This window comes from Pteropus vampyrus, unplaced genomic scaffold (assembly GCF_000151845.1).
Source record: "Pteropus vampyrus isolate Shadow unplaced genomic scaffold, Pvam_2.0 Scaffold300, whole genome shotgun sequence".
Taxonomy (NCBI): Eukaryota; Metazoa; Chordata; class Mammalia; order Chiroptera; family Pteropodidae; genus Pteropus; species Pteropus vampyrus.
In genome coordinates, this window is record NW_011889081.1 from 1,067,060 (window position 1) to 1,092,615 (window position 25,556).

Here is a 25,556-nt window from a genome sequence, read left to right on the forward strand (position 1 = left end):
TTTAAGTTCACACTTCTATTTTAGACAATGAATTATTATATAATACAAGTACATGGTTTTTTATCCTTATTTGTAAAGTAACTTGCAGTGTTGGGAGCATAGGAACAGCAGGAAGGGTCTGTCAGGGACTAGTGAGAAGGATGACATCCATGCCAGGAAGAAGGGAGGCAGCTGTCAGTGTCCACTTTGACTGCTGGAGCATTAACACAGGTCAGAGGATATAGACCATGGCTGGACACACCCCTCTACGGGTTTCTGCTAGAGAGGGATGAGGACTACCTGGCCAGGACAGAGCTTCCTGGGCTTCAGAGGCAGGGTGCCAGCTTGGCTTCTGTCCCCCCGCCCCTAGGAGAAGCCCCAAAGTAGAGCAGGGGCATCTGGGGAGGGCTCTTCCTTCCCAGAGGTATGGCAGCCTGGCCTTGCTGGCCACTCCACTCCCAGCAAGGAAAAAGATATCCATTTAAGTGCTGACACAACAAGAAGAATGAAGAGAATGAGCCTCAAGGTGAGAGAGATGTGGGCAGAGCTGGAGCTGGTTCCACAGGCCCAGGCTGGTGGGCTAAGCTGCAGGGGTGCTCCCAGAGCTACAGCCTGGGGGCTGCAGGGAGGGGTGGCCACCCTGCTCAGCATCTTGCCCGTAGAGGATGCTAACAGGCAGAAGCTTTAGCGTCTGGCTTTTATTGGTTTCTTGTTTTCTCAAACCCAGCATTAAGAAAAAGTCACCTGAGGTGTTGGTTTCATCATGGGTAGAGGTGGGGGTGGGCCAGCAGTCACTGGGGAGGAGAGCGCCAATGTGGTGTGATGAGTCCTTCACATGTAGTACCAGGCCAAGAGGCCAGCAGCCAGGGCCACACTGGTGGCCAGAATGAACTGGAAGCTGGGCTTGCTCAGCATAGCCAGGGCTGTTCGGAAGGGGCAGATGCTGCCCTCCAGGGCACCTGTGTGGCAGCACCAACAAGACATGGCATCAGTGGGGGACACCAACACACCTGCCCTGGAAGGGGAGCTTGGAACAGACAAGACCTACCTTTGTCTTGTTTAGCAGCGTAGTAGGGGCACTGGTGCACATCTCCTTTCCCATTGTGCACAGGGAGCCCATCCTCCAGGATTTCTTTGGCCAGCAAGGTGCCAGCCTGGTCCAGTTCATTGAATATCTGCAGGAGCAGAGGATCAACACCGTTACTGGACTGCATACACTCTGCTTTCTAAGAAAAACCTTTCTCTTCCCCTGTGCAAAGGGAGCTGGAGTAGGTGAGGCTTGCTTAGGGGTACAAACCAGCAAAGCAGCAGCCACACCAACATGGTGCTTCTCCCTAGCACAAGCTCTGGGAAGTGTGGCCGCACCTGTGCTGCTGACCAGTGGATCTTCCCTGGGCACTGACCACACACACAGCCCACAACTGAAAACTATTGGCACGGACGTGAGAGCAAGAGTGCTGCCCAAAAACACTCTGACCACTGGTACTTCCTCACTTCCAGCCACTGAGTATTTTTAGCAAAAACAATAGTAAAAAGAATGTGGAAGGATGAGGCCCCAGCAGGACTGACCCATCTTAAGTGGCCCCCAGAGGCCTGCTGACATCAGACTGGAGGGCTGATGGGCCTGTGGTCAGACTCCCCCCATGGCCACTTTCCAGGTACTGATGGCTGGCCTGGGTTCTGGAGACATGATCAGCCTCCCCAGCCTCAGCCCCATCTAAAGGGTACTTGTAAACTGAGTTATGCTCCTCACTCCTGTGTTCTCTCCCTGAACTTACCAAGCAGGACTTTTCATAGCAACCCTTGCTAAAAAGGAAGAACGTCATTCCTCAAAACCAGAATCCTGTGGTGAGAAAGAGGGGGACAGCTCCATTCTCCCCAAGCCCACTTCGCGCTGGGACCTTGCCTTTCTCAAAACAGGATACACGGGCTGTCTATCAAACAAGGCGGAGCCATCACTGGCTTCATGCCCTCTGTGGCCTATTTGGTCCCTTAACTTTCTCTCGGGCAAGCTGCAGTTCATCTATCCTAATGCACCGGTGCCTATTTGGGGCAGCTCTGGATTGGCTCATGCTGTCAGAGGCCCCTTTCTGCCTAGCCCCCCGCAGTACCTGCATGTTGTATTCGAAGGCCTTGTTGGCCTCCTCCACGATCTTCTCTTTGGTCTTTGGGTTCAAGTCCAGGGCGTTCATCCTGGCCCGATAGAACTGCTTAAACTGCTGCGCGTTGTCCACGTTCTCAAACAGGTAGAACTGGGTCCCTTCCCCTGTGCTGGGGAGTTTCAGGGCCCGCTGGGCCACCTTCTTAAGCACTTGGCCCCCTGAGAGGTCCCCCATGTAACGAGTGTAGGCATGGGCCACCAGCAACTCAGGCTCGTGCTGCCCCACATAGTGGATCCGTTCCACATATTTTCGGGTGGCCTCAGAGCACTTCACTTGCTTCTCCCAGTCCTCACCAAAGAAATACTCCATGTCCTTGGTCAGCGCCTCCTTCCGATGCAGCTCCATGGGGAAGTACAAGGGGGCGAAGGCTGGGTGGTCCTTGTTGCTATCCATTTCCTCCTCGAGGGCTGAGTATGTGAAGTAAAGTGCAGTAGTGGCCAGCTGTTGAGAGTGATAGGGGAGGCCATGGGAAAGGGCTGTGGGCCTTGTATGGCAGCTCCTGAGCACACCGCATCTGAGCAGCTAGCAACAAAGGCTCAAGCAGCAAGCAACGCCTCCTTCCAACCCCTAAAGGCCCATTTTTTACAGTAAATTATTTCACACACCCAGCAAACTCATTTCTTAAAGGAATGACATAGTGAATTCTTTGGAATGTGGATACTTTTGCTTTCTTTACATCACTGTGTTATTCCATTAAAGCTATGAAAACCACAGCATGTCGAGTGGAGTGTAAGAAAGGCCTAGCTTCCCCCTCGGTGCTCAGGGGACTAAGGCCCCCAACTTGACCCCATCCATGACTGAAGCACAAACCTTAAACAGCTCCTTCCTGATGTTGCCTTTTAAGAAGTCCTTGACAAACTGGGTGTTTTCTGCTCGGTCATGTGCTTCCTTGGTCCCTTCTTTCAGGAGCTCGGAGAGGTCAGCCATTCTGTGGAGAGACGGGGTATGTGTGTGCATGTGTGCAGGTATGAATTAACCCTCCCAGCTCCAGAGTATCTGCTTGCTGAGTGAGAGGCAGGGGCTGCTCAGAAACTCAATTCCAGCAAAGATGTAGGGTCTTGCCAGGGAGCACAGGGCAGGCAGACATAACTGTGCCCCAAAAACTTGGGTGACATGTGGGACGACTGGCTTACTCCTCAACAGTGTCCCTGAACCACCCAAATGAACGATGCTTTGCTTCTCTGGCCACCTAGTGCCCAAAGAAACACACGCCTCTAATCTAAGCACAGCATTTGCCAGCTTCCCCAGGGAAGGGCCAGCCTTTTTGGAACATGTCCTCTAGAATCCATGCCATTGTGAAGGACTGACTCTGGATCTCCTGGGATGGCCTTGCTATTGTCCTCCCACCTTGGACTCACATCCTCTTCAGGATGACGTGTGGTTGGGCCCAAATCTAGGATGAGAATGAGAAAGGCAGAGGCCGGGGAGGTTGGAGCCAGGACCTACACTGTATATGCTTAACAAAATTACAGGATGGAGCTGTACCACTAGATGCCAGACAAGGCAGAGAATGCATGACCCTAATGGCAGTGGCACTGTGCAATGGCTCATATGTGTCCACACAGTCAGTCCATCTGCTAGAGTGAGAAAAACTTGACCTCTTATAGCCCAGCCTCTGCTGGATTTAGGAGATTAGTTCGTATCACCCACGTGCAGAGAATCATTTAATATTAGCAGTTATTTCAAGATATAATAAAAGAACTTTGCAATGAGAGGATAATGATGAAAAACAGGCCCCGGTAACTTGAGACTTAGAGTGAACTGGCCCTACACATTAAGAAAACACCCTGGAGTTGGAGTTGCTCCCATATTCTAATGGGTAGAAGACACTGGAAAAGGCACAAGCTTCACCCGATTGCCCTTTCTGACCCCAGATGATAAAACACTCAGGGTTTTAATTAGAAAAAAGGACCAAGAATGCTGTCAAATTCTGTTACTCAGCACCCCTAGTGGGGCCTGTCTTACCTCCCTGAAGCCACACAGGGAGAGTGCTGAGCAGCCCATGGTGCTCTCTGCTGTCCCAACCAGTCATTCTGGGGGCCACAGCAGCACAGCTCCTGACTGCACCCCAGTGCCTCCAGCACACACAGCCAAGTGTACTGGGCATAGCAGGCCCTGGGCCCACCTGACTCAACAGGGCCAGCCCCATCACTCACCTGGTATGGTTTTCTCTTTCTGGGGTCCTTGAGCTCTTTTTCTCTGACTCATCCACCCCCTCTGAGGTCTCCAGTTCCACTGACATCGTTGCCGAGTGTGATTCTTGCTGCTCTTACTCCTCTGGTCCTGTAGAGACAGAAGGAGCCAGTGATGTGGCACCCACAACAGTTACTTCCCCAAATGCCTGCTGACTCTGTCCTCCTCTGAGCCAGGTAACTGAGGAGTCACCCACATGCCTCAGGGGTGTTTTCTTTAGAAATAAAGCTCTGCCATTACTAGGACTATATCTGAATATGGACAGAATTTGATTAGGGACAGCAGACTAGGTAACAGCACTATACTGATGTTGAACTTGCTGTTTTTTATAATTGTACTATGATTATGTAAGAGAATTGTACTGTCCTTGTTTTAGGAAGTACATACTGAGGTATTCAAAAGTAAAGGGGCATACCATCTGCAACTTATTGTCAAATGGTTCAGAAAATGTGTGTGTGCACATATATACATGAGGAGGAAAGGAGGGATAGAGAACATACACAAGTAAAGCAAATGAGGCAAAATGCTGATGGCAAATCTGGATAAAAGATACACAAGAGTCCTTTGTACTATTCTTACAACTTTTCTGTATGTTTAAAATTATATCAAAATTAAAAGTTACCTAAAACATAAAATGACATCATATAAAGCTTTAAAAAGGGGGTGGGGAGGGGCGCGACAGCACAGCAGCTCTGACCTGGCAACAAGTGCATCTGCAGCCAGCCTGTCCTAGCTGTTAAAGGCAGGGTGGCCTTGTGCAGAGGGCAGCAGAGCAGGGTACTAACTGGATTGTTAAGTCAGGCTGTTGCGAGCAGCTACGCTTTAAAGCGGAGCAGCTTGAAAGGCACCTGACAACCTGAATCAGCTACACTGAGTCATCAAGCAAGCAGACTGTCCCCAACCTACTCCAGACTCTGCTGCGCTGAAGGAAATAAAACAAGTTGGCCAATCAGTTCCCACTGCCTGCTGCCAGGGCTGAGCCTGTCAGCCAGGTAAATATGGTCCCACAACACGACAAGCTCATCACCCCTGGAGGCCTTCACTGTGCTATTGGAAAGGGGCAGCCCATCCGGGGACTTGCCAGATAAACAGCAGCAGCGCAGTTGTATCAACGACTAATGAAGTAGCTCACACAACCAGAGCTACCAACACTGGGGCCAAATCAAGCCAAGGAAAGAAGAGACCTTCATTTTCTACCTTCACCAGTATCTATTTACTAAGCATTTTCTATGTGCTCCACCCAGAAACAGTTGTCAAGGGGAACAAAGAAGTGTACAAAATGTTCCTTCAAAGGTATAAAAAAGAAAATAAAAACTAACCTGTCTCCCCCCCCAGATATAACCACTGTTAATGTGTTGGTACATATCCTTTCTGAATTTTCTCTAGGTATATACTTACATCTTTGTTATCTTTTGGGATATTACAATGGTTTGCTCAGCATGATCTTTCTGAATCTTCTCTTGCCTTTGGATTTAGCACCAATACAATCGGATTAATGATAGGAAATATTAAGTGAGGACATGGATGGTAAGGCTTTTAGCACAGTGCCTGCCACATGGTAAACACTTAGTAAATACTAGATAGGACTGTCTGTAACTGTATTTTGATTGAGGCTTACTGATGTTCTCCAAGAATACTTAGCAAATAAATAGCAAAAAGTAAAATAAACCACACAGAAAAAGACATGCATGGTATCACTTATATGTAGAATACAAAAAAAAAAAGGTGGAAATCATAAAAAACAGTACAGCAGTGGTTGCCAGGACTTTGGGGTGGGGGCACTAGGGAATGGTTGGTAAAAGGGTACAAATTTTTGGTTATAAAACAAAGTTTGAGGATCTAATGAAGAGCATGGTGACTATAGTTGATAATACTACTGTGCTACTGTGAAATTTACTAGGAGATCTTAAGTATTCTCACCATAAACAAATATGTGAGATAGATGTGTTAATTAACCCGAATGTGGGAATCTTTTCACAATATATGTGTATATCAAATCCTCACATTGTATACTTTAAATATATTACAGTTTTGTCAATTATACCTCAAAAAAGCTGAAAAACAGGAAAGAAATAGAATATATAGAAAAAGCAACCTTCTCTTGACTCCATGTCAGATATACTCCCCTCTCCAGTAATGCTAATGAACTGTATGGTGCATTAAGTCCAAAATACAAAGGTATGCAGTCGTCATATGGAGAGATGAGTATTCAGAAAGATTTCCTGGAGAAGGAGGGCTTATCCAGGATCCTCAACAACACACAGGATATGGGGTGAGGGAAAGGAAGGGCCTCTGGATCAAAGAAAAATATGAACAAAGTAGAAATAGGACAGACCACAGAGATGGCATAAGGCTGCCCAGCTATGCATCCTTTCACCAAGAGACCAAGGTAGACTTTGCCAGCTGAAGAATAAGCCCACATCGGCTTGTCCATGCTGACCTTGAAAGACTTTTAGGAACATCTGAGCTCCAACTTTTGAGGCCCCAGAGAGCTAAGATCTGCCCCCAGCCACTCAGCACTCAGGTTGCAGAGAGAAGAGGTACTGGAATAGGAGCTCTGGGCTGCCCAGAGGAGGGAAAGATGTAGTGAACGGTCCTAGAGCCTCTAGACAGGCGGCAGGACCGGTCTTGGCCATGCTCAGGACACACCCCAGGCGCCTGACGACCGTGGCCCCCATGCTGTGTACAGGTGAAACTAAATATAGGCAAAGACAAGAACAAGTGTACTCTGGTTGCCTAGATTATCAATTGAGGTAACTTAGGTAAACTTCCCGCACCTACTTCTGAGGCTGCACAACTGCGACTATGTGTGTGTGATTCAATCTGATCATTAGCTTTTATTTGCCAATAACTACGCTCTGGGAGGATGAAGTCTTGCTCAAGCAACAAGGCCTTTTATTGTCTTAAAAATACCAAAAGGGGAAGGGAAAGTGGCTTCCACATGTGCCACCTTGGCATTTCCTTTTTCTCAGCAGCAGTTTGTGTCAGTGTCCCCTCAGGCACACTCTCCACCTACCCTCTTCAACCTCAGTCCTACCTGATAGCCCCCACTTTCATCCTCCCAGCTCACAGCAGGCCCAACTCTGGCCCCAGGAGCAGGGTCACAGCTGTATGTTTCTCTGTTGGAGCTACAAGGCCCAGAAAAAAATAGGTTCTCATAAAAACTTGAGTAAAAAATCCAAAGTTAAGAAGGGAGGTGGACAGGCAGGAAAGTAAGGGTCTCATGCATACTGTCAACAACACTGAGTTTTAAAAAACCACACTGAAAACTAATCTGCTTTCCACTACTTCAACAGTTTTCAAACTCAAAACATGATTTAATAATTTTGCTTTGAAGGAACATAGATACCAGCTTATCGTACCCAGCAGCAAGCATACTGAATCCTTAACAAGGGCTCTGTGCAGCGGGTAGGAGAACATTCTTAGGAAGGCTCAGCACATTCAACTACACAGGCTGGATGCCAGAGTGCCCTCTGTCCATCCCTGTGGCCTGGTTACTGTTCCTCATGGGAATGGCCACATAGTGTGGCATTCAGAAACCACCTTGCAACATTAGAAACAATTCACTCCATTCTCTGAAAAGCTACGAGTCCACACTTAGTCTTGCTGACCTCTACACTCGAATCTTTTTTTTCTTTGCGGGAACCACTGGAATCCCTAGAAAATTGGAGGCCAAATTATAAATGTAGAAACTTTCAACAAGAAGCTGCCCCGCATGCCAACAAAAACAACAACAAAAAAGATCCCAAAAGATTCTACTCTGGGAAATACGCTTCCAGAAGTATTAATAGTAATCTGCACCAAAATAATAAGTTGCCATACATAACATTACAACACAATACAGAGTAGAAGTGCTCAAAGGACAGTAAACAATGGAAGCCTGGCACAGCTGTGACAACTTGATGATGGACTGCATCCATAAAAGATAAAGTCTATATAAACTTATTTGTTTAAAAAAGGACCCAAAACACTGACTACAACTATGTGCAAAAGTATGTAAGTATACTGACAATGACAAGAAGGGAATTTGGAAAGCTATAAATGTTATTGTTGGACTTTTTAACCATTGGCTCCTTTTATATAAAGTGGTTCAATCTTTATGAAAAGAGGGGTGGGGCATGGGAGATGGGGAGAGATAGAGAGGAATTGGATAAGGCAAACCAACTAAGACCTTGCACTGCACTAATTAATCAACAGGAAGTTCCCTAGGCCCTCCCTTTATTTGCTCTTACAATTCCAGAAGGCTTGATCTGCCCTCTCTCTCTTACTTCTAGAAAGTAAAATCTACCTCCACAACTCCATAATTCCTGCACTCCTAGCTGTTCATCTGATCACTACTGGTTTTCACTCTCACACCTGATCTGATAGAAGTGACAAGATCCCAAATCACCAATGTTCCTTCCAACAGATCCAGAACACTCATTTGAAAGCCTTTGCCTCTGATAAATTGCAGGCTCAAGGCACTAGGGCTTCTAAAAGAACAGACATGTTCTAAGATGTTCAATCCTCTTCCATGGAAACTCACGTCCAGCAAATCTCAGGAAATCATTTAACTTAGTGTACGGTTGAATGATGGAAACAATCTAAGGACTACATTATCACTCATTCCCCATCTGGTGATCCAAAAAGGCACAATAAAGACTTCATCTATAACATTTCTCTTTTTTTCATTCTTGTTCTTTTTCTTTACCTTGTAAAACTGAAGGAAGGGAACAGGTTGTTGACCCTGGCCAATGTTATAGAGAAAGATGAAGAAAGGAAAGGCAGGGTGACCAGCTCCCCAGAATTAGAACAACCCCCTCTTCCTCTACCTGGCTCTGGAATTAAGACACTCCACAGTGATCTGCTACTGCGCCTCATCAAATGCCCATTAACATGAGCCAGTGTTGTTATCCCATGTGCACAGAGGAGGAAACAGCCAGAGGGTAAACAAGTGGCTGCTTAGACTCCTGCACTGGGTCCGCTGGAGCTCCCTCCCAACTGAATGGCTTGGGGTTGGGCATCGGGAGTCCCTGTCCCTGCCTGCTTCCCTAGAAGGCTGTTAGCGGCTCAGAATCCACCCCTGTATAGAGCTGGCATCACATTAATAAGAGGTGATTATTCTTTGGCTTCCACAAGTACCCTTATCTTGTTTCCCTAGTTAAACCAGAAGCTTCCTACAGGACAGATCATCAAGACTCCCTCAGTTGAGTAAAAAATCCAAAGAGTCCAATACCATGTCCAAATCACAGCCCAGCACCCTGGAGTCACCGACCTCAGTTATAATTGCTGCAGACACAATTATAACAAATGGAATGCCTACTGAGAAAGCTTGCTAAATGAGGGGGAGGGATGTGAATAAGAAAACATTGATTAAATTCTAAAATATCAAGTAAAATAATAAAAATTTCAATTGGGTACTATGCTTCTCACCTTTATGAAAGCTAGTTTTCTTTCGTCAGCTCTGACTCCCTTCCTCCCTCCCTTCCCTCCTTCTTTCCTTCCTTCCTTCCTTCCTCCCTTCTTCCTTTTCCCTCTCTCCCTCTCCACCGCCCCCCTCTCTTGTGGTCTGGACTTTCTAACCAATGACTTGTTTATATTTCCCATGCCTCTGAGCTGGCTCAGGCCACTCACCCCTCAGGACCCCCTGGGCTAGCTCCTGCATTACCCACCTATGCTGTGTTTTCTCTGTTGCTTCCTGGAGTCTATTGCTCCTCTCCCTGGGCACCACAAGGCCCAGGGTCTCCCCTGCAGTCCCTGCTCTCAGCTTCTCTCTCCACATCAGAACTGCATGCTGGCTCCCCGGTGCCTCTCTAAACCCTCCACACATGCCCAGTTACACACCCGCTAACCCTGGCCCAGCAGTCTGCCTTCATCAGGCTCTGGGCTCCTTTTCTTAGCCAGTATTGGAGGTAATGAGGCCTCTGGTTTCTCCTGTCTGAAGGCAGGCCTCTGGTCATTGATGCAGCTTCCTTCCCACAGCCCATGGTGTGTGTGTGTGTGTGTTCTCCATTCTTTCAGCTGAACAAACACCTTTCAGTTGTATATATCTTTGTCTATGATCTCATCCCACTCACTTATACTGTGATATTCAGGAGGGTTGCAGCTCAAAAATGATGTATTACCTCTCATGGAAACCATGTGTAATATGTGCCCCATAAATGTTTTTAGTGATAAAACACACAGGAATCCCAAACTCTCCCTTTCCTGGATTATAGGATCTGTTCCTTCACTTTATAGTTCCTAAAGGCTTTTCACCTTTAAGTGAGAATACATGTTCCTATTTAACAATACTATAACCAGGCCAAGTCAATTCTTAATGGTGTCATATACTCCCATCAGGCCTCAGCAAATATAAACAAAAGGTTGCCTACACATCGCTCAAGTTCTGTTCTGAATATCTGTCTATAGAAAGAAATTCTAACGTCCTACTTATAACTCTATGTATGATCTGGGGAACAGAATGGTGGGGCTACTGTGGAGGGAGTAGAAGGGAGGAAGCCAGGGGCAGGAAGACACATCTCTCTTCACAGCCTCCAAATATCTCTGGCTCTTTCCATTTTTTCACCTGTAAAATGGAATGAATACCTACCCAGTGTTCTGATACAAGACCATCAGGAAGATCAAATAAGACAATAACTATGAAAACACTTTAAAACTAATGTTAAGCTAAACAGACATTATAAAAGGAACTAAGGACGAGCCCAGAGCTGTTGCTGGCTGGTCTGCCCTAGGAGGCACTCTTGGTGAGCTTCTCAGGCCTTGCCAGGACACAGAGAAACTCTCAATGGGGGAAAGGCCCTAGTTCTGGATGCAGCATGGAGAAGAACTTGTTTGAAATCCAGCACTTTTTAAGGGTACACTCCATACCAAGGACCAGTTTTACATCCTTCCAGTGAACAGGTTTGCTGTCTGCCTTAGGGAACTGCTGCTCCTAGGCCTCAAGGAGGCTGGAATTGGGTGTTAGGGGGTGGACCTGTCAGTTTACTAGGGCCACTTCTGGGCTCCAACTTACTGTTGATTATTGCTACAGACCCAGATCACCTTAGGGAATGGAAAGGCAGCTGGGCCCTGCACAAAGGGGCATGATCTTCAGAGCCAGAAAGAATTGGGTTTGGGATCTGGAGTCCCAATGCTTAGTAGCTCCGTGGATGTAGGTAAGTCATAACCTCTGGAAAGGCTATGTTTCTTCAACCATAAAACAGGGCAACAAAACTCTCTGTTCCACATTCTCAGGTATGCTATGAGGACTAAATAAGCTAACATGTATAATAAGTGTCTCATGAAATGTAATACTGCCTCAAATGCTGTTGATCTTCTATTGAGAAAGTTGTTGGCGAAAATAAGCAGCTGGGTGATTATGAAACACTGAGGGAGAATGTGAAAACCTGACTCCACAGATAATTCTGAGCACATCACACTTGAGAACTTCTGACTCAGCCCTCATCCTCTGGCAGCATCAGGAAATGGGAATATCTGCTCTTTCTGAGGTCAGACATGTGACCACTGCAGCTAGAAAATCCACACTGTAAATGCTGCTCAGTGCTAGCTAGGCCGGATGTTGGGAGCAATGGATAGGGTGAATTGGCTCTACCTCAACAAAGCACGTGATAAAAGAGGCCTCTCAAAACCCTGAGAAAACAACATCATCTGTGTCAACAGCTTCTGACTTTATAGAATAAATGGCCTGAGGTCTCTGAACTCTGGTGCTGCCACTCCTCAGGAAATCTTATACACAAGCTTCAAATGACCCTTTCATTTTAATCACTGGGTGAATTCAATCCCACAGTTCATTGACTGGATGACTATTAACCTCTTGATAAAGAGCAAGTTCAGACAAGGAGTCCTGGAAATGGGAACTTTAAGAACACAGCTCTTGTGTCACACTTACTAAACACACACTTGCACATTTGAGCAACAAGTGATCAGAAAGCAAAACGACTGCTAAATAGTCTAAGGGCACTAGCCTCTTGGTAACCTCAAAAACTGACTTTGCTCAGGAAGTCCAAGACTTCTCTGGCAGGCTTTTCTTACTGGGGAGGGGAGTGTACTCATCTCTGGCACACTCAAATACAACTAAGCATTCAAAAGACACTGGGATGAAAACCTGAAACATGGAAACCAGGAGTCTACTGCTGCTGGTGCCGAAGACAAGTCCTGGTAAAGAGTACTTGCTACTTGAAATTAAATAAATTCTAAGACCTGCCCTGTTCCCTGAGTGATACTCCACCTTATAAGAGAGGTCTGGGTTTCAGGGCAAGAAGATGAATACTCTGTAGTCGCACAGGAAGCACCTGGGAACTGGAGGCTGAAGCGCTGACTGTTTTCTAAAATGGTCTGGCTAGAATTTTATAAGAAAAAAGTCTAGGCATCAGACATCCCACAAGGCTGGCTATAACAGAGGAAATGCTGCCAAAACCATGTGTCACCCTAAGCTACCAACAAGCAAAGATTATTCCAACTTTGGAACAATCTTAAAAGCATGTGTTCTGTGGACTAAGTAGAATAAGTCATATTTCCTTTCACTCAGGTGCAACTACTGTTACCTGTGGTTTCAGCTTCTCTCATAAATGATAACTTTGGATAGCATTTGGGGGTGGAGAGGAAAAGTGGGTGATTACAATACTTCTGACAAATTTCCATTTTGGAAAACCCAGAAGTGCTATTGGTTTCTAGGTGCTCTCTTCTCTACAAACAGGCTCAAACAGGTTCGATGCAGTCTTAGCAGCATCCCCACAGGGGGCAGAAGGCCCTCAAGTTCACCCAGGAGAGGGTGGAGCAGAGGAAGAGTGCCAGACTTTTGTCAGGCACAACCCTGGGCACACCAAGCTAAGCCACTTTCAAGCAGGTACGGTACCCACTGACCATGAGGAAACTAAGACAGGGAGAATCAGTACTATAGCCAAGGTCACTCAGAGACTTAACAGTCAAGTTGAGACCAAACCCAAGTCCTTCTGAATGCAAGGTGATACCTCCTGTGTCCCTAGCTAACAAGCGTATGAGATGAGTATGATGTCACCACAGACTTCTAGAAACATGGAAAGCAAGGCTGTGCTACACTGAATTTACCTGTTCAGTGGAGGGGTTTTCTAAACCACGGAGTGTCATTTGGGTTTTTATGTATGAAAAGTGAGCTGAATCCTATGAGTTCTGAGAAGCAAATGCTTAGCCTCCCATTTGAAGATTTAGAAGCTGCTGCTGCCCATCCCTACGACAGTTACCTTGGCTTGCTCAGATGGATTACTCGCCTAATGGAGAAGATTGTTTCCTGGCAAGCCCTGCTTTTGTTGACTTAACAGGGCAGGCCAAGGCTGGAGATGTTGGTCCCAAAGGGGGCATGGCACCCCACCACCACTTTGGTACCTGAGGGGAAGCAATCAGACCTGGTGAAGCCAGAGGCTCCGGGGCATCCCTACACAAGGGGAGGTCACAATTAGGTCTGCAATCTCTATAGTACCCATTGCCATAGTAACTACAGAGAAAAGGAAGATCAAGTTTCAAGAATCTGAAAGCGTGTCCTCCATGTGGTGAGTGTTTAAAATCTCTTCAGTCCCATTTGTCGACTGAAAATATATTCTGTCTTGGAAACAACAGTGCGATGGATAGGAAGTATGTCAACACCAACTTCTTGTAGCAACTCCACAGGCCAAAGCATTGGTCAATCTAACAAGGTAGCTCCTACATCTCACTTTGGACCCATTAGGGATCTTAACATGTTTCCACAGGCCTACAAAGTGAGGTTATTATTCCCAGGCTTTTTCACAATGGTTACCTAGATTCTGGCAGTGGGAGTGGGTGCAGAGGGACTAGGGGCAAGGAAACAAGCCCAGACCAAAAACATGTAATTCCAAGAGGCTGGCCCCATCCTGCACAGGCTTGTGTCCGTGGCAGCAGCAGCTACTGGGCTTTCTCAGTTGTTTGTGTGTTTGTTTTTTTTATTAACAAATTATATACTTGGCAACACTCTTCAAAACCCGCACTTAAAAGGTAGAAAAATCAAAGTGGCAGGAGATTACTTAGCAAAATGCCCTTAAACTCTCTTTCCAGATACTCTAGCTCTTCAATGAAGCCTTCTAAGATGGAATGAAGAAATAACAGATCATCATGTTACTCTGCCTGGTCTGCCTGTGAAATTTCCACAGCCATGTACTTTACTTTCCTTAGCAGTATGAAATTCCCAGGGCACAGCCTCCCCATGCAATAGCTGCTGGTAGTAACTTCATGTCTGTATAAGTGCCATGTGTGACTATTAACTTAGATACAAATGCAGGTCTTTGTATTTTAGTATACATCCTATGACATGGAGACTGAACTGCTCCATCTGAAAGTTTCTAGAAAATAGGTTCAATAAGTCTAATAGCAGGCACATGCACAGAAGTCCTTTCTGCATAGCACAATGTCAATGTGCTGATGTGACACTGAAGGAGTTGAAGCAATGACTGAACTGCATGATGATCTCTAGAGCCAACCTGTGGTAGGCACGCAACAAATGCTACTTGAACTAAGCCCAGCCAAGAGAAAATCCACTGGCCACACACAGGGCTGAGCAGCAGCACAGGGATGTAGTTAAAGCACAGGCTTTTGTCAGGTACAACTCTGGTTCTTCTGCATACCAGCTGGGTGGCCTTGGACCAGACACTTAACCTCTCAGTCTCAGTTTCTTCATCTGCAAGGAAGGTAACAACTCTGCGAGGTAGGTATGAAAATTAAATGATAAATTACTTAAAAAACTGACATGTTATATGATGCTGATTAATACACTAAAGAAAGGGTCACTTAAAGTTTAAAGTTAACAAACGTTCCCATGTACTTTTAGACAAGAAATGGAAATACCCTTGTCTCTATGAAAAGCCTTACAGGCAATCAAATCTATACTGGGGTCACACACTTTAAGCTGAAGGCTCACTATGAAGATCCTCTGTTTTCATTCTGATAACAAGAAAAAAAAAAAAAAAGAAAGAAAAACCTTCAAATTTCTAACAAAATAAATTTTGCAAAGGACCTAAAAGAATATCATCATAGTTCAAACTCTTTCAAAGAGATTCTGAACATGAGTTAGGTGAAGTTTCCTTCATGCTACATGTTTTATTTCTTTAGAGCAGCTCATCACCATAAATAAAGGATTAAATAACTGATAATTTTACTTGATACCGTGATAAACCTGATTTGCATTTGTATCTCATGACAATCAATCCCCAACCCAGTGGTTCTCAGCTGGGGCCATTGTGCCCTCCAGGGGATATTTGGCAACGTCTAGAGATACATTTGGTTGTCACGACTGGGGAGTGGGGCCTGCTACTAGTATCTAGTGTGGGTAGATGCCAGGGATACTGCTCAACATCTCACAATGCACAGAAAGTACAAGCAGAAGTGCATACACCCACCACCACCACCACAAACAATTACCCAGCTCAAAATGTCAATAGCACTGAGGTTGAGAAACCCTGCTCACAACACAGAAGCAGTGCTAAGGTAGTTCAAAAAAGGACAAGAGTCTAATACTGTATTTATCCCTTCATCAGTTTACAGAGACTAGGTGAAATTTGGGCACTATTCTTCACACTGTCTGTCACACCTTTATCAAATATACTTTACACAGATTTGGGGAGAAACTGAATTTCCACCAGAAAACAGAAGAAGCTGTTAGTAAGTGAGGCAACTTGGCACTCTCCACAAATGACAATGAAAAGGGTCACAGTACCTTCCTGGGAATAGGACTGATTTGTATTTGAATCACTAGGAGGCAAAACCTTTAAAGCAAGCTCAGTAACGAAGCCAGGCAGAGGTAAAGCCCCTGAGAGAAATGTATTTACTAACTTCTTTGTAGAATAGAGAAAAAACTGGGAGAAATCTCATTATTGTTAACTGACGAGTAGGCTAAGAATCAAGTTTGCACTAGCTAGCTATATTATATGACTTCCCTGGAGCTCTAACTTTCTCATTTGTAAAATGAGAGGCACTTCTCAGTGAGCTGCAGGGAGGATGGCATTTAACAGAAGGCAGAGCAGGAAAGGCTGTGGGCTTCCCCCACCCATTTCCGCCAGAGCAGCGCTCCTATTCCTTGTTGTACTTCCTCCAAAAATGAGGTTGTGCTGCATCTAAAAATAAGGTCTATAAAACAATGAGCTTGATGATGCTGGGGGCCTGGTATTACACTGAGAGCTACCTAAGCAAGCCTTTTATGATCTATTATAGCACTTGTGCCTTGTTACAGTATTTACTTGTTTACAGGTATTTTCCCGATATTTACTTGTTTACAGGTATTTTCCTGTGTTGGGCAGTTTTTACTTGTTTACAGGTATTTTCCTGTGTTGGGCAGTTTCCTACTGCCCAACACAGGGCACCAACCTAATCAGTCACTCAGTATGCTGAGTGACTGAATGATTTCCAGAATGCAAGGTATTCTCAAAGAGCAGATGACAAAGAAGATAGTTAAAAGTGAATCCCAGAAATAAGAAAAATGGCTGGCTAGTAAGGAAGCATTTTTGAGCAGCATTTTTACTAAAAAAATTGCTGCTGACGGGGATTAGTGAGTGAGACTGGCCTGTGGAGGGGACCAAGCATGTGATGCTTTGCGCTCAAATAACTTACTGTTTCATATTTGAAGAAGAAATGTCGCATTGCACTGATTTTACACCGGCTTCCTACATTCCACAGATACAGCTACTGAGAACACACCTTTTAGATTTTAAGGACTTTGAAAGCCTGATTAGGAGCAGAACTGCTCCCTTAACCTCCTCTTTTTTTTTTTTCATTTAAAGAAATGGATAAGCAAAAATTTAAGTCAAAGTAACAAAGGCTTGCCATCATTCTTCCACCCCATGCAAGCGCAAACTACCTGATACTTCCTGATGTTTGCCTCTGTGAAAAATCCTTATTCCCTCAGCTGGCTTTGGAGAAGGGATTCACAGAAGCAGCATGCTCTTCTTGTTTGTTACTCTAGGGAAGGGGTAAACCCAAAGAAGGCAATAGCTGCACAATCTCATAACAAGCCCACATCCTTACACTCAGCACATTTTGCAGGAAATATACTAACGCATTAGGTTATCATTATCTCAAGGAGAAAAAGCAAAATGCTACAGTGATCACGATTTACTGGAAAAAAAAAAAAAGGCCACTGTAAAATTGAATAACTTCAATTCCATGAGGCAGCCCCCACAAACTACATGAATTAAAGTAGTGCTCATACTCCCAAGAGGTCCCCAGAATTGGTCAAAGATCAATGTCTCTATTAATAATTATCAAGAAGAAATTCAAATAACCCAGGACATCTACTGTCCACTAAGGACATGATTAGGCAATAATGAATGAACAACTTTAGGAAAAAAGAAGGTAAACAAAGTGAGGAGGGTGACGAACAGTTTATAGGCCAAGAAAAGCAGCGAATCAGGGCTCCTAGGGCTCCTAGAGGTATGCTCAACCACACCCTACTCAGAAGGCCAACACATAAAGCAAGTACAGTGAGTGGAGCATCCACAGTTAAAGTGGTGGGGGAGGGCCGGAGACTTGGGAACTCAGCTCCTCTGGTACCCTTCGGAACTCTGTGCTCAGCCTAGTTTGATGGCTGTGGTCTAGGGGAGCTAAGATACTTTGAAACAGACAACTTCCACTTCCTGTTGCATGTGCTAAATGACAGCAGCTCTAAGACAGACTCTTAGGCCTATGTGTCCAAAGCAGCAGAGGGAAGCTGGTCTTGAATTAGCCACTGTTCCTGGACCTGCCCAGGTTTTTCTAGCTGCTGGGCCAGGGCTCCATATACTCTTTCACACTTTGTTTCCAATAGCCCAGCAGCTTCTTGAAAACACCCTGACCTTCCAAAAAGCCTGTGGTATCACTCTCACTTAGCTCTCTGTATCAGCCACAATTAGACTGTTAAGATCCATGGGGACATACCTGGAGCCTCACCCACACTAGTCAGTGAGGTTGTTTAGTTGCCCCATTCCTGGGAACCAAATTAGAACAACACCATGTGTATGCAGGAACACGCTGTCTTTTGCACAAGCATGTCTCATGACAGTTGGTGTTTGGTAAAAGACTACTTGTCTACAAAGGAATCCTAGGGTTTCTGTCTCTCATCTTCCACTCAAATACCTCCTCATCTGAAAACACAAATGCAGAGAAGTGTACTTCTGAAGATGGGTAGGAAAGGTATTTGCTAGAACAGAATAATCATTAGCCTTTTTTTGGTGGCAAATCCTTCTGAAGGCTTCAGACTCTCCCCAGGACAATCATATACTTAAAAAAAAAAATGTTGTCGATGCCATTCCAGAGCAACCACAGGCCCCTAGAGTTCAACCGTGGACCCAGAATTCTGGTTAAGAATTCCTATTCTAAAAGAGTCTCTTTATGACAGACGTTCTCTTTGTGGGTAATATGTTTTCAGTAAGACCCCTGAGCACTTATTAAAAAGAGGTAACCCCTTTCTTTGGCCTCCTTCCTTCTTTTCTCTTCCTACTCTGTTACCTAACCCTAGTAGGTCCAGTTCGAGTTCTCCCATCTTTTCCATTTCTCAGCTATTCACTTCCCTGACCTCCCAGAATACTGAGCATCAGAATGACAATCATAAATCTTAAAAAGTGATTTTACTGTTTCATGTCCCCAATATGACTGCCAACTCCTAGTGAACAAGAACTGTGCTGGGTTTGCTGTTTTTGCACATCCTCTCATTGCCATTACTCTGAACACCAGAGGCAATATATGCTTTCCAAATGGGCAGATAGCACTGCTTCTTTGCCCTACTACCTTTAGGCATTTGCAGTTGAAAATTAACTTCTTTAAAATCTGAGCATATGCCCTGGAAAAGACAAATGCAAAAGCAAGAAAACATAACCTACAGCAGCTAGTTACCCCACTTTTGACTTTGTAAACACAAAAAGGTTTACAAAGCAGGACAAACATGACACTGAACACAGACACTTGGAAATTTTGCTGAGGTTGACAGAACCCAAGCACATGGTAGAGGAATAGAGTGTTTTAAGTTATTTCCTACTTAGTGGAACATCTATTACTAAGCAAAAAGGAGGCCTGAATCTCCCCTTGCCTTCCTGCAGAAAAAAAATCCAAGGGAGTGAAGATTTAGCGCCACTTCACTATGTCTGCTTTTCTCATCTGCCTTCAAACACTACTTAGACGCCTCTCCCAACCTACCCTCAATTTTGCTTACTGATTCTTTCTCTTCGCCTGCTCACCCTCCTCCAGAATGCCCTGGAGAGTTCCAAGTGATAACAGTTCTTCTGCAGTAGCCTGTAGTGGTCTTGCCAGAAAGAACAGGAGATCCAGTATCTAAGGAAGGGTATGGCTACACTTGTACACTTGACATGCTATATTATCATCAACATTTATACTGTTCATGGGTTCTGTGACTACAATGAAGCATCAGACCTTGTAACTTCAAGTAGCTTGAGAGAAAGTGAGAGCGAGCGAGACAGACAACACCACAAGGTGTACTATAGTAGAAATACAAATTGTGTGATACAGACAATACTGCTAAAGATACAGCCTTATGTTCCAGATTTTCCAGGACAGTTCTGATTCAAATATCCTGTCACAGCAATCAACTCCTTCAGTACACCTGGATGCTCAAACTATGGGTCTCAGTGTTTGGCATAAAAAATATGATCGTGACCATAACTGATGAAGCAGGCCAGCCAACTAGGTTAGCTAAAAGCATGATGGCAGATTGTTTAACCATGCTAGTGCTTTCCCACAGCCCTCAAGTAATTGTGAGATTGAATACAATACAAGACAGTGAAACTTGAGTTTTCCTAGACTGAGAGAGCTCATTTTGAGAAAGGCAGGAAGCTGGGAGTATTTAGAAAAAGACAGGCAGGCAGAGTGCAAGACACCTGTCTCTGTTATGCCATTCTTCTCCAAAGCCCTTTTAAAGTCATTGAGAACTATAACAATAATTAGGCCTATGATACTCCTGGGAAGAAAACAAATCTATTTGTGTGACAAAAATTATTTTTTTTCCCCTAAGCAGAGAGAAGAAAATAGCTACTTGCTTGGTCTCTGGCATACAAGCTGATGGCAGTTATTGCCATGCAACAATCACCCCTTTCTTTCCTCTTCTGCTGTCCCTTTTCCTCATGTATCCTACTCAATAACTTCTCTACCCTCTTGCCAATCCACTCCCTCTTTTGTCCGGCCTGTACTTTAGAGAAGGTGGCCTCAAACAAGATTCACATTTGAAACTGTAAAAACACAGAGAACTAGGCCCAATCCCAAATTTGACAAAACAGAAAGGTTTGGAAACCCATCTTAGATCAATAAGCAGCATTCAAGACACCAAAGATTTTAAGGCTCATCAAGTATTAACCTCATTTTTCAGATACAGAAACTGCAGCTGAAAGTTTAAATGTGTTTCTCATGGTCATAAATAAACCACCACAAGTTCCTTTTTTTGGAGAAATAAACCATTTATTTTTCACTCTTTCTAATATAAATAAATATGTATGTATTTGGATACATACCCAAACATGTGAAACAAAATTATCTAGTGTTGAATAGCTGGCTGTGAGTGAAAAAATGGTTACAAATAGATTAATTAGCTTAATTTTGTACTTAACAATTCAATCATTTTGAAGTACAAACAAAACGTCAGTATATCTGTAAATTTTACAGATACTCAAGCTTACATTTGAAAAAAGAACCCTCCTCAACTTCATATCATTGAACAGCAAGAATACATGCACTCTGATGCAATTCCTACTCTATAAACAGATTAGACAGCCCTTGGATTACTATTTAAATATCTGCTTAAAATAAATATATCACATGGAGAAATGCATGTTTGCTAAAATTACATCAAAGTAATAGTAAAACCTGTTTGTTGATAAAAAGCTTCATAAATTTAACTGCTGCTTTAAAATACCTAAAGATTCAGAATATTGTCTTGTAAGGTCTGAATATAGATGTGGTTGATATGACAACACAGGAAGTGTTCTTGGCTCCATTTTAGTTGGCCAAAATTGCAATTAGGTGCAATCCTCTGATGGGCTGTTTGTGAATGGATTCCCTTGACAATAGCTATATACCTTTAAATTATCTATAGTAAATTCCAATAATCATTGTTATTCTTAAATGGAAAGACACTGGTCATTCAGAAAGGATTTCTTGCAAAATATATAAACCAATGTAACTGCATATTCTTTAATATATATAACATGGCTAGACCAGACCATCAGTTATGAGACTACTGTATTTCAGTACTGTGTCACATTTATTAGAAATTTAAAAAGAAAATTTCTGATAGACTCAACTGTCTTCATTAGTTGGATTCCATTAGTAATACAATGGGAGACAACATCTTATGGTAAATAAATGGAGTCAATATGGAAAGGTAAACCATACAGTGAACAATATTACAGAGTACCTGAGTGGTCATCACAGCGAATTACTTTTCCAGTATGAAAAAAATGGAAGCACTTCCTTTCTGATTGGTGAACACGTGGAGATTTGAGGAGAGTGGTGCGCTTGGAGAGGGCATGGAAGTTCCACACCCACCCCCATACCATGCCATATACATCTCTTGCATCTCTTCCATTAGGCTGTTTCTGAAGTATATCCTTTTACAGTAAAGTGAAAATCTGTTTATACTTATGGATGGTTCCTTCCAAATACCCAGAAAGAGATTATATCTCAAGATGAAGGAGAGGTTGTGAGGAAAGAACAAGAAGCAACAGTGGACATAAACACCGCATGTTGATACAAGCCAAGCTCCGTGACCCAACTTTACAGGTACCTGGAAATACTGTGTTTACAAGGGACTGCCAGGGTATTGCTGGAGTGTGCGTATGAAGGGTCCATGGGTTACTCCAGGGGCAGCCGGTTAGTCTGGGCAGGGAGTTTACCTGTCATCTTGTAAGCACAGTGCTCTAGGTGTATCAATTGCCCCTGTCGCTCCTAGCACTTAAACCATTGTTAAAAATGTCTGGCCAAGACAACACAGGGTCATGATGCCCATCACAATGTCTACAGTAGCATCCATCCTCCTCTTCCTGGAGAACAAAAGTGACAAATGGCATGTAGATGTCAACGGGCTGGAGCAGTGGGGGCCCACCAGGCACCCTGGGAAGTGACAACTTAAGCCTCCTTTGGAGACAATTCAAGTTCCTGGCAGCGTCCCCACCCTCACTTCACCACATACTTTGCAACCCAAAGTGTCTCGTTTAGATATGTAAGGCATGATGGACCATTTCTTCCTCTTTTTTCTGAAAAAAAGTGGAAATAAAGGTTCTTGGTCTTTGTAGTTCTCCCACCATTAAAAAAAAAAAGAAGAAGAAGACGACGACGAAGACCTTGGTATAAGCAGTTATATTAACTGTTCTAATTAAAGATCTCTGCCTCCCCCGCCCTATGTGTGTGTGTGGATGGTGGCAAGAATTAATCAGTAATGGCACTGTTTCTCAGAAGCGCAGAAGTATCCCGAGAAATTATTCAGATTACAAGACAAAGCTTTTATCCTATGTTTTTGCATATATAAACTTAACAGATATAATAAATTAAAAGCAAATGACCTTCACTGTGTGGAACACACAAGAATTAACCCAGACTTCTTTAATCTCTCATTAACTATTATCAGAAAAAAAGAATACATTCAATGTCCTTAACTTTTTAGTTGACTTCGGCCAATAATATACAAGGAAGTAATTTATAGTTCCAGTTTTTTACCTCTTTTCTCTCTAAGTAGTTCCAAGCTGAATTCCACAGTTTTACACTGAAATAGATAAGTCTAATTTTCAAAAATGTCTTCCTTCTGGAGGAGTGATATTCCAGTTTTGGGTGTAATCTTGATCAGAGCACAACTATACTATGAAAAGCTTTCAAAGGAAAACCAAAAAAATAAGGTAGCCCAAAGGCCCCAGCTGTCCAGTTTTGCTTTTCAACAGTCTTGATGAGGGGTGACCCAAAGGCAATGAATCTTTACTTTCTGTAACTCATCTTCTCATTGGCATTGGCATTTCTAAAGTACCTCATACTCCTAACTCCAGTGACTCTCAGCATCTCACCTTACTAGACCAAGCAAAGGAAAAAAGCAAATCTAGTCAGATAATGGGGAAATCACAGATTTTCCTCTTCACATCCCCACATAGATTAAGTCACTCAATGAGTGTGTTTCTAAGGCCCCTTGAATTCCCACATCCTCACTAGTGTTCTGGTGTAGGCACTGTATTTGAAAACTTTCTCCAATTTCACCAAATAAACTTGTAAATATCCACTGAACTGTGAGCTCTTGGTAAGCCTGTGATGTTTTGTTTTGTGATGTTTCTTGGGAAAAAACTAATAAATAAAGCACAGATTTATTAATGTGTATTCCTTATGCCCTTCCTCAAAGAAAAACTAAAATTTTTAATATGAGAGTTAAATTTTAATCAAAACACACTGGTTAACGCCATACCAGAAATTCAAATACACCTAACCAGTAAGCTCCTGTTTCTTTCTACTTGAGGACAGTTTAGGGGGAGGGAGAAGATAGTTTAAATAACATAATCCGTTTCCGTTCTCTAACTCTGTTTAGGAAGGAGCATTGGATCTAGAGGCAGATAACCAGGTTCAAGATCATTTGTGCCATCTTCTTGGTTGTGAGATGCAGGTTAATTCACTTAATCCCCATCTTATCATTAACCCCACTTACAAGTGGGAAAACTATCAACTAGCAGGATTTTGGAAGGGGCTGAGAGTGACAGGGTTTCCTGAACTGTAGAGCCCTATATGATATATATTTTTTAATCATACTTCATCTTGTCTGGTTCACAGAACCATAAACATAACACAATAAGGATGACAGCCACAGGCCACAACAACCAGTTCATTAGAATCAATTTAAATGGCATGAGAGACAGGCCGAGTGCAAAGCTCTGCAAGGCAGTCTTGGCAGCTCTTAAGGGGCAATTAATACACCTAGAGCACTGTGCTTACGAGATGACAGGTAAATTCCCTGCCCAGACTAACCGGCTGCCCCTGGAGTTGATCCCTCCCAGTCTGGCCCTCTGCACCACGGCGGCCGCGGGTCACTCATGAAGTCATGATAGTGACTCAAAGTGCCCTTCCACTAAGGTGAGTCAGGAAAGGAAGGGCAGAGCCACGGCCCAGCACAAGCTGCCACGCAGAGCACCCATCTCCGACGCTGAGGCAGGTCCGGGTCCCTGCGGGACGAAGGTGGACGGACGTGCCTGCTAGGCCGTCAAAGGCTGCAACTCTCGCCAGGAAGGCCAAGTCCACCAGCTAAGACTCCGGAGTCACCTCACCCAGGGCCCTCGCGAGGAAGGGCCCAACGGGGACCAACGCGAACGGGCCGCTTAGGCCTCCCTGGCCCTTGGAAACGTCGTTGACGAAACGAGGTTCTCCCCATAACCAGCTCCCACTCTGCTCACCCGCTTTCGCTACCTCCCCCGCTTGGAGCCCGCCGGGTCTGCCTCAGACCGGCGCCGGAGGCGCAGCGGGCCGCCGCGGGCCGAATCCAGATACTGAAGGCCCGGGCTGGTCAAGGCCTGCTGAGAAGCCTAGAGAAAGTCTCGGGAGGGGGCCAACCACTCACCAGTCGCGGGTCCGCTTTGCCGTCGATCTGTAGCTCGCCTCCGCGCGTCGGTCGCTGACTCCCTCAAGAGCCGCCGCCGCCGCCGCCGCGGGAGGGCGCGAGGGCGGCCCAACGTGCGCACGCGTAAGGGGCGTGGCCTGCAGGTGACACGCCTCTGCGGCGGGCACGTGGCTCCTCTCCCTGGTTCCCAGGTCCGCGGAAGAAGTTGGGATGCTTCCAAATAAAGGTTAGTGTTAGTAAGAGCAGGTGATTATGAGAACGCCTCTGGGCTACGCGCTTTTCTTGCCCAATGTCACCACCTCTTCAGACTCCACCTGCCCTTTTTGTTCTAGCCACACTGGCTTCCCGTCATTTCCTTAACCATCCGACTGGCTGCAGATTAAATGACTGACTGGAAATGTTTTGGCAAAGGTGTGGGAAATTTACGGTGTTTGTGAGAGTTATCAAATGTCCATGAAATAAATTCCAAACCTAAAGAAACATTTAAAGAGTTTATTAGAGCCAATGTTTGAGAGCAAGTCCCTGAAGCAAAATCTCGAAGGGTTGAGATAATGTTCAAAAGAATAGCAGTTTTGTGTAGTTAATTTTACACATTAGAATCAAAGGAGAGCACGTAAGAAAGGTTACGTGAAATCCACTGGTGGCAGATTAAGGAGAGAGAAAATAAAGCGGGAAAATCTCTAAGATTGGATTTAAAAAAGAGG

General features: G+C 44.5%; 1 protein-coding gene across 1 annotated transcript; it reads right to left on the reverse strand.

The window, feature by feature from the left end:
- HMOX2 (heme oxygenase 2) lies at positions 1–24,968 on the reverse strand. Its single transcript, XM_011376466.2, has 6 exons — positions 24,853–24,968; positions 4,298–4,424; positions 2,952–3,069; positions 2,091–2,582; positions 1,028–1,154; positions 1–938 (listed from the first exon to the last, which is right to left on the reverse strand). Exons 2-6 carry the CDS (start codon positions 4,381–4,383, stop codon positions 811–813), a joined length of 951 nt encoding a protein of 316 aa, XP_011374768.1. The 5' UTR covers positions 4,384–4,424; positions 24,853–24,968; the 3' UTR covers positions 1–810.
- Between the last annotated feature and the right edge of the window lie 588 nt (positions 24,969–25,556).